Raw genomic sequence first — 9,182 nt, forward strand, 5'->3', positions numbered from 1 at the left:
GCAGCAGCAACATAACCAATTCATGCATCAGATGATGCAACAGTTGAATGTGGGTCTTCATTCTCAAGGAATTCCACAAGAAGCTGCATGTGGTGGTTTCCTAGATTTCTTTCGTATGAATCCTCCTGAGTTCCATGGTGGATTAAATCCTATGAAGGCTCATGAGTGGGTAACCAGCATGTAGAGGATTTTCCAGTTAGTGCATTGTAGTGAAGAGAATAAAGTTGTGTTTGCTTCTCACACGATGAAGGGTTCTGTTGTGAAATGGTGAGAAAGTGCTTAGACTCTTATGACCAATCAAGGAGTGCCTAGGAATTGGGAACATTTTAAAACTACTTTTATGGATAAGTATTTTCCTAGCTCTTTGAGAACTCAGAAAGAATTTGAGTTTTAGCAGCTTAGACAGGGTACTATGTCAGTAGCTATGTATGCTGAAAAGCTTGAAGATATGGTTGCTTATTCAAGACAAGTCGTGTATGCACCAGAAGAGAAGTGGAAAATTGATCAGTTCCTTTTTGGTTTAAGAGGTGAAATTTCTCATAGTATTTCTCAGAGAGAATTCACTACTTATGCTGAATTGCTAAGGCAATGCTATGTGACTGAGAACAGTTTGAAGAAGATTCAGGAAGAAAGAGATCAATATAGGATTAGACAGAAGGACCACGGAAGGTCAGGTAACTTGTTTAGGCCTAGACCTCAATCTTTCAAAGGAAAATAAGTGCAACATACAAGACCTAACCATCCCCCGCAATGTCAAGTATGTAAGAAGTCTCATTTTGGAAGATGTGCTGGAAGTGTGATTAGGTGTTTTACTTGTCAGAGGGAGGGACACGTGGCTAAGGATTATCCTCGGAATAAGAATCGGATGCAAGGGAGGAACATCGGTCGAGTTTATACTTTGGATGCAAGGAAGGCTAAGAGCAACAATGCTTTGATTGTTGGTACGTGTCTCATCAATGATCATCCCTGTTTTGTATTGTTTGATTGTGGGGAAACACACTCTTTTGTATCAATTCAGTGTATGAAGCGTCTTGACTTGCAAGAAATTCCTTTGTCTCCTCCTATGATGGTTAATACCGGCATGGATGATGTGGTTGAGACACCGTTAATTTGTGAAAATTGTTCGCTTTCGGTGAATGGTAGAATTTTCAAGATTGATCTTATTTGTTTACCACTTAAGAAGGTTGATGTGATTTTAGGGATTGATTGGCTTTCCCCTAATTTGGTGTTTATCGAATATGAAGAAAAGTTAATCATCATTCAATCTAGTGAATCTACTCCAAATGATGTATTATTATTATTATTTTTTATTTTTTATTTATTATAATTAGATTGAAAATATAGTTAGATATATTTGATGATGAATATATATTATCATTTTGAAAAATTAAATAAAGAGTAATGTTATCTTGTGCTTTAGGGCATAATACAAGAATATTTATCTCTTTGTTTTTTTTTGTTTCGGTGGATGGTGGATGATCTTTCTTTCGGTGGAGCGGAAATAGTTAATTAACTGTTAGCTGCTGGTGCAATTCATATGGCGAGAGACAACCCGTTTTATATTGATTCTGCCTCCAACATTATGATTATTATTATTCTTATGATTATTTTATTATTATTTATTATTATTATTATTATTTTTTTTTATTATAATTAGATTGAAAATATAGTTAGATATATTTAATGATGAATATATATTATCATTTTGAAAAATTAAATAAAGAATAATGTTATCTTGTGCTCTAGGGCATAATACAAGAATATTTATCTCTTTGTTTTTTTTGTTTCGGTGGATGATCTTTCTTTCGGTGGAGCGGAAACAGTTAATTAACTATTAGTTGTTGGTGCAATTCATATGGCGAGAGACAATCTATTTTATACTCATTCTACCTCTAATATTATTATTATTATTATTATTATTATTATTATTATTATTTTATATTTTATATTTTTATTTTTTTTATTTTTATTATAATTATATTGAAAATATAGTTAGATATATTTGATGATGAATATATATTATCATTTTTAAAAATTAAATAAAGAGTAATATTATCTTGTGCTTTAGGACATAACACAAGAATATTTATCTCTTTGTTTTTTTTTTGTTTCGGTGGATGGTGGATGATCTTTCTTTCGGTGGAGCGGAAACAGTTAATTAACTGTTAGTTGATGGTGCAATTCATATGGCGAGAGACAACCCGTTTTATACGGATTCTGCCTCCAACATTTTTATTATTAGTATTATTAATAATATTATTATTATTATTATTATTATTATTATTTATCATAATTATTATTTTTTATTATAATTAGATTGAAAATATAGTTAGGTATATTTAATGATGAATATATATTATCATTTTTAAAAATTAAATAAAGAGTAATGTTATCTTGTGCTCTAGGGTATAATACAAGAATATTTATCTCTTTATTTTTATTTTTTTCGGTGGATGGTGGATGATCTTTCTTTCGGTGGAGCGGAAACAGTTAATTAACTATTAGTTGTTGGTGCAATTCATATGGAGAGAGACAACCCATTTTATACTCATTCTACCTCCAATATTATTATTATTTTTTTTTTATTATTATTATTATTATTATTACTATTATTATTATTATTATTATTATTATTATTATTTTATTTTATTTTTATTATTTTATTTTTTTATTATAATTAGATTGAAAATGTAGTTAGATATATTTGATGATGAATATATATTATCATTTTTAAAAATTAAATAAAGAGTAATGTTATCTTGTGCTTTAGGACATAACACAAGAATATTTATCTCTTTGTTTCTTTTTGTTTCGGTGGATGGTGGGTGATCTTTCTTTCGGTGGAGCGGAAACAGTTAATTAACTGTTAGCTGCTGGTGCAATTCATATGGCGAGAGACAACCCGTTTTATACTGACTCTGCCTCCAATATTATTATTATTATTATTATTATTATTATTATTAATAATAATAATAATAATAATAATAATATTTTTATTATTATTATTTATTATTATTATTATTATTTATTATAATTATATTAAAAATAAAGTTAGATATATTTGATGATGAATATATATTATCATTTTAAAAAATTAAATAAAGAATAATATTATCTTGTGCTTTAGGGCATAATACTAGAATATTTATCTCTTTGTTTTTTTTATTTCGGTGGATGGTGGATGATCTTTCTTTCGGTGGAGCGGACAAATTTAATTAACTGTTAGCTGTTGGTGCAATTCATATGGCGAGAGACAACCCATTTTATACTGATTATTCTATGTCCAACATTTTTATTATTATTATTATTATTATTATTTATTATTATTATTATTATTATTATTATTATTATTATTATAATTAGATTGAAAATATAGTTAGATATATTTGATGATGAATATATAGTATCATTTTTGAAAATTAAATAAAGAGTAATGATATCTTGTGCTTTAGGGTATAATACAAGAATATTTATCTCTTTGTTTTGTTTTTTTTCGATGGATGGTGGATGAATTTTCTTTCGGTGGAGTGGAAACACTTAATTAACTGTTAGCTGCGGGTGCAATTCATATGGCGAGAGACAACATATTTTATACTCATTCTACCTCCAATATTATTATTATTATTATTATTATTATTATTATTATTATTATTATTATTATTATTATTATTATTATTATTATTATTTTATATTTTTTTATTATAATTAGATTGAAAATATAGTTAGATATATTTGATTATGAATACATATTATCATTTTTAAAAATTAAATAAAAAGTAATGTTATCTTGTGCTCTAGGGCATAATATAAGAAGTCTATTTATAAATAAATTGTATTGAAAAATATAATTATAAAACTAATTTTAAATTTTTATTAAAAGGAATGTATAATTTCTAAGATAATATTTTTTCGTTTAATTATAAACTTGTACTCCTAGGACACAAGTTAACATTACGCTTAAATTAATTATATTTTTAAAAAATTATTTTACTTGTATTGTATAATAGGGATATGGATTTAAGAGACCGAGCTTAAATATTGAATTCATTAAACAGACTTATAATTTCAAGTATCTTATTCAAACATTAAATTTCTTATTAGATAAGAGTATGGATGTTTGCAGTGTGGTTTATGTGATTTTAATTTTAAAAGTCATCTGAACCGCAAAAGAAAAAAGTCTGCGGTTCGGTTTAGTTCGATTGACTTTTAAAAATAAAAATGAATCAAACTAAACCAATGCGGTTTAGGTTGGTTTGGTTGGTTCGATTTTTTTACAAAATTCTTTATTGAGCCATACATATATCTGTAGAGAACAACATAATTTTGTGTTTAGTCATTTATACATTACAAAATAACAACAAAATCCATCATATTTAGACAAAAACTTTCTCATTCAATATACAAAAATCAGTTTAGACAAAAGTAAAAAAAAAATATAAACAATATCAAAAATATTATAATAAAATAGAAAAATAGAAGAGATGAGACATTAGAGAAGATGAGAAAAGAAAGAATAAAAGAGACGTAAGATTAGAGAAGAAAAGTGCGATAAAAACGTAATTAGAAGAGAAAATAGTAACATAAAAATGAGAAGATGACAAAGAAAGAACATAATAGATGAGAGATTAGAATAGAATAGGCGAGACATACATGACAAGGAAGATGAGAAAAATGTGTGATACTACTAGGAGAGGTTCGAGAAGGTTGAAACCGAAATCCTAAGTGTGAGTAAGAGAAGATTGTTCGTAATTGTTAAGCTAAGGCATACTAGATTTGAGTTTTGTTTTGGATGTGGGATAAGTGAAGTTTGGGTTATAATTTAATGCAGTTTGATTTGGTTTAGTTCAGTTTGGAAAACACAAATCGCAAACCAAACTGAACCGCGCGTTTTTTTTTTAAAAAATGACTCAAACACATCAGAATTAAATGCATCTTTTTGCAGTTTCCATTTATTTTGATCTGGTTTGCGATTTTCTATTAGGTTGGTTCTATCTTGAACACCCTTTGTCATACTCCAAAATTGGCCATACCCTTCACATTGATCGTATAGGTCACTAACGCCAAACATTTGCATATCATCTTCATCCATTCATTTCATTTGAATAAGCATGGTTTGACACAAAGAGACACGTGATTTGAAGTCATGTGTTCCTGGTGCATGAGTAGTTCAATTTTTCATTCATTTGATTTGTGGAATTGAAATTCAATTTTAGAAATCATTTCATCTCTTTCAAATTAGTCCTACGCGTTTGATTTTTAATGCCAGGTTGAGTTTCAAATAAAATCGATCTTTGGGTTTTTGATTTAATTTTGGGTTCGCATCATTTTAAAATAGTTATGTCGGTTTCGATTCAATTTTAGATTCTTAATCTTTTTTTTAAGACCATTCTCATTCTTTTCTTTTAAACCCATTAACTTGGCCCGTTTAACCATCCTAACAAAAAATCCATTTTACAATTTCTAAATCTATCATCCAATTTCAATATCCATTCATTTTCTAATTCATGGTAATCCAAACCAACAACCAATCATCCAAAAATCCAAATCCTTTTTCATTTTATAATCCAAATTTTCATTTATCCACTTTTAAATTCATATCCATATCCAAATTAAACCATTTGTCCATAAAAACTATAATTTTCAAACCAATTAGTTCATCCACATTTATCCATTATCTAAAGTCCAAATCCACCAATACGTTCCATAACCCATTTAATCCATTTTAAATCCATAATCATTTTTCATTAAGTCATAATTTTCCATTAAACAATAAGAAATAATAAAATTCCAATAAGCTGCAAGTCGCAGTGAAAGTCAAATTACAACAAGCCAACGGCATCCAAGCTGCTACAATCCAAACACAACGGCGATGTAAGCTTCACGCCAAAGCCAATTGGAAAATATCAAAATACAGCAACGCACAGTGAAAATAAGCCAAGTACTGCTACAAACAAAAAGCGAGCAAAATAAAAACGCAACAAGGCCAAGTACTGCTACGAAATGAAAAGCGAAAAGCCTACAAAGCTAAACTGCATCAGGTGATGCAAACACGTAGGCCAAATGCGCTCCAAAAGCAGCTCCTCTAACAATAGCTACGACTTCCAAAATGCAGTGAAGTGAGCCGATAATCTACAAACTGAAAAGCCAACGTGCAACTACAAGTCACATACAAATGTGAGCCAAACGTGACTAAAGCTAGTGTTACCAACAAAACAGCAACAACCGCAAGCTCTAAGCCACAGCTGAAAAAACGGAAATGCAAGCTGCATCAGAGCTGCTTGCAAACGCAGCGCTGAAACAAAAGCATAAATTTAAAACGGCGGAGCAAATTGCAAAAAATGCAGAATTAAGTTCTATAAATACATGGCTTCACAGTAATTTTGGGAGACCTCTCGTTTTCCAGATTCTTCTTCTTCCTCCTCTCTCCAATTTCTTCAAGAACTTCTTTTCTCTTTCTCTCTTTCGCAACCTCACCTTCAATCCTCCATAACCGCCTCAACCACCATTGCTTTCCATGAGCCACAACTCCACACCAATTCCAGAAAGTTCTGCAAACGAATCACATCAAGAAGACTACTCAAATCGTTCACCAAAAACGAAACAAGTCAATAACTGAAGAAGTGGGAAGAAAATCAAACGAAGGGTGAGGTGCCTAAGTCCGAATTCGACGCCGACGATCCGTCGCCTTCGCCATTGTCGTCGGTGCATTCCGTCGCAGAGCCATCACGCGGTAACGTTGATTCGTTTAGGTGAGAGCTTGTCTTCGATTCCGTTTAGGAGAGAGGAGATGGTGTAGGTTCGTTCTCGCAGTTCCGATTTTCCGTCGCCGGTGACTTAGGCCGGCGCGGTTAGATCCACTCCGCTGCGACCTAATTTTCTTTTTTCTTTTTTCTGTGAACTATTGGATGTGAGTGATGAAGCTTGAGGGATAGAACCTCTGTGTTCTTGCTGATCCACTCGCAGTGGGCCCTAGGCTTCCCTCAGGCCCAAGTGAATTTTGCAATGCAGAGTCCACTCCACTATCTGCACCCCCGCTGTCTGGGCTTGTTGTGGCATTCAGGCCCGTCTGATTGGTTTCTTTAGGTCCATCCTTTATTATTATTTTGTTTGAATATTAGATGTGATTTTGATAATTCTTTTTGATATTAGAATTTTGGTTGTTATTAATTCTTGATATTTTGTTAATTGTTTAGATTTGACTTGATATTTTTATTAAGTGTTTGGAATTAATTAGATTTGTTGAACACAATACGTTTGGTTTGGTAGTTCGAGGTATTCACCTTTATCCATAGACTTTAGTGTAATCCGAAGTCAATAACACTTTCTCAAAAACTTAAAAGCAATCCAATGCATTCAAACCTTTTGTTTGAGCCTTAGGGCGACGCAATCGAAAACCCTTCTTCAAGGTAATAAAATCAATAAAACAAACAAACATTTTAAACCCACGAACTACGGGGATCTGATTTCTCACTTCAACAAGTGGGCATACGTAGGCACGAAGATCCATTCCGTAAACCTTTGGCAAACAAACATTCGATAAATAACATCCATTTAAGCAGAAACATCCTAGATGGTTCCCATGGAGTACCATGGATGTGAGGGGTGCTAATACCTTTCCCTTGCATAACTGACTTCCGAACCTGTTCGTGGTTGCGATGACCACTCTTTGGGGTTTTCTCGATATTTTCCCTTTCCTTTGGAATAAATAAAAACCGATGACAACTATGTATTTTTCGCGTAGCGACAACTGGAATCTCTGCTGGGGATACCTCCCTAAGCAAGTCAAACCTAATCTAGGTTGCTTCCTCGTGTGTGTGGGTGTTTATCCTTTTTATATTGCTTGCCTTATTTATTGCCTTTTGCTTTAAATTCTGTAATATTTGTTACATGATTCCATGGTTCTATGGTACCGAATGGATACAACTTTGATTGCAAGTAGCCTTGTGGGAAAGACTCTCTACCCGAGTCTAGAGTGTGAACTTGAGATAGAAGAGGTTGAGTAGTATGGGCCACCGAGAAGCTTTTCTCGTAAGGGTCGATACGAGAACCTCGCTTAGAGTAGATTCTTTTGGAGACGCTGACGACCGTCAAGCTTTTGACGTAAGCGATCAATGTTTTCATTAGGATCCATGACTCTAAGGACCTTTGTAGAACATTGAACCTTCAACCAATTAAGATTGATGGTCACGTAGTACGGGTCCCCGAGAAGCTTTTCTCGCGTGGGTCGGTACGAAGATCTCACTTAAAGTAGATTTTCTTGGTGGAGTTGTCAACCGGTAAGCTTTTGCCGTAAGCGGGAAACAGTCAAGGAGGTCCATGACTTTGAGACTCTTGTCTAGAAACCGACGTCGATGGTCGCGTAGTGCGGGTCCCCAAGAAGCTTTTTCGCGTGGGTCGGTACGAAGATCTCACCCAGAAGAGGCTCATTTGAGGGAGTTGACGACCGGCAAGCTTTTGCCGTAAGCGGCAAACAGCCAAATGAATCAATGACTCTGGAGTCCTTATCTAACCCGACTCCGATCGGCAAGATCCCCAATATGGAGAGAAATCAGTGTTATCCTCCATCCTATCTCGAACCTCTGATATTATGGCAACTTGTGTGTTCGACTCGTGAGAACCATGCTTGTGTATCATTCATCCACTCATTCATGCATCATAAAAAAATATTCAGATATAATATTCATGCATCATTCTGCATATCATCAAACGAAAGCCAGAAAACTTACCATTTGGCCCTTCTATTCAGAATCATCCACAGTCAAGCTGACTTCCCGACATTCCTACAACACTCGCAGTAATCAGAGATTGCTCATGGATCAGTTGGAGCAGAACCAAGCTGCTATGAGGGAAGATATGACCATTGTGATGGCTCAGATGGGCTAGCTTGTTGAAGCCCTACAAGCTCTGGCTAGAGGACAAGAGGAAATGCGTCAGGCTACTCTGAGAGCCGCTGCCGCCAACCCTGCTGTTGTGACGATACCAGTGAATCCTCTAGGAGGAGCTGCTACACCTGTTGTAGCCCAGCCACCTCCCGAGAGAGGTCCATTATACTAGAATACTGCTCAGCCATTCAACATCCCTATCAATGGGAGAGCTCAACCTGAGATTGACAATCATCATGATGCTTTCTTCACTATAAAGGCCGACCCAGTTTATGACGCTTTTGGTCCTTCTACTGTTGA

The 9,182-nt window shown here is 33.4% G+C and overlaps 2 protein-coding genes across 4 annotated transcripts; one reads left to right on the forward strand and one right to left on the reverse strand.

Moving 5' to 3' along the window:
- Nucleotides 1-412: 412 nt before the first annotated feature.
- On the forward strand, nucleotides 413-1,358 carry LOC127093617 (uncharacterized). Its single transcript, XM_051032560.1, has 3 exons — nucleotides 413-674; nucleotides 759-1,288; nucleotides 1,332-1,358. Exons 1-3 carry the CDS (start codon nucleotides 413-415, stop codon nucleotides 1,356-1,358), a joined length of 819 nt encoding a protein of 272 aa, XP_050888517.1.
- Nucleotides 1,359-5,762: 4,404 nt separating this feature from the next.
- LOC127096675 (uncharacterized) lies at nucleotides 5,763-6,976 on the reverse strand. Of its 3 annotated transcripts, none has more exons than XM_051035223.1 (3): nucleotides 6,653-6,954; nucleotides 6,390-6,548; nucleotides 5,763-6,242 (listed from the first exon to the last, which is right to left on the reverse strand). In XM_051035223.1, the coding sequence occupies exons 1-3, from the start codon at nucleotides 6,706-6,708 to the stop codon at nucleotides 6,083-6,085; spliced, it is 375 nt and encodes a 124-aa protein (XP_050891180.1). In that variant the 5' UTR covers nucleotides 6,709-6,954; the 3' UTR covers nucleotides 5,763-6,082. The 3 variants fall into 3 exon arrangements, 2 of the variants coding, with proteins under 2 accessions (XP_050891180.1, XP_050891181.1); XM_051035224.1 differs by having other exon boundaries at nucleotides 5,763-6,292; nucleotides 6,653-6,953; XR_007792765.1 differs by having other exon boundaries at nucleotides 5,763-6,136; nucleotides 6,390-6,976.
- Nucleotides 6,977-9,182: the final 2,206 nt, after the last annotated feature.

The sequence above is a fragment of the Lathyrus oleraceus genome, chromosome 6 (assembly GCF_024323335.1).
Source record: "Lathyrus oleraceus cultivar Zhongwan6 chromosome 6, CAAS_Psat_ZW6_1.0, whole genome shotgun sequence".
Classification (NCBI taxonomy): domain Eukaryota; kingdom Viridiplantae; phylum Streptophyta; class Magnoliopsida; order Fabales; family Fabaceae; genus Lathyrus; species Lathyrus oleraceus.

Coding starts and splice junctions, on each gene's coding strand:
- LOC127093617 (XM_051032560.1), top strand. CDS start 413: ATGTCAGTAGCTATGTATGCTGAAAAGCTTGAAGATATGGTTGCTTAT. Junction 675..758: donor GAAGGACCACGGAAGGTCAG/GTAACTTGTTTA, acceptor CGCAATGTCAAG/TATGTAAGAAGTCTCATTTT. Junction 1,289..1,331: donor GTGAATCTACTCCAAATGAT/GTATTATTATTA, acceptor TATTATAATTAG/ATTGAAAATATAGTTAGATA.
- LOC127096675 (XM_051035223.1), bottom strand. CDS start 6,708: ATGCACCGACGACAATGGCGAAGGCGACGGATCGTCGGCGTCGAATTC. Junction 6,549..6,652: donor GGCGTCGAATTCGGACTTAG/GCACCTCACCCT, acceptor ATTCGTTTGCAG/AACTTTCTGGAATTGGTGTG. Junction 6,243..6,389: donor AAGAATCTGGAAAACGAGAG/GTCTCCCAAAAT, acceptor CCGTTTTTTCAG/CTGTGGCTTAGAGCTTGCGG.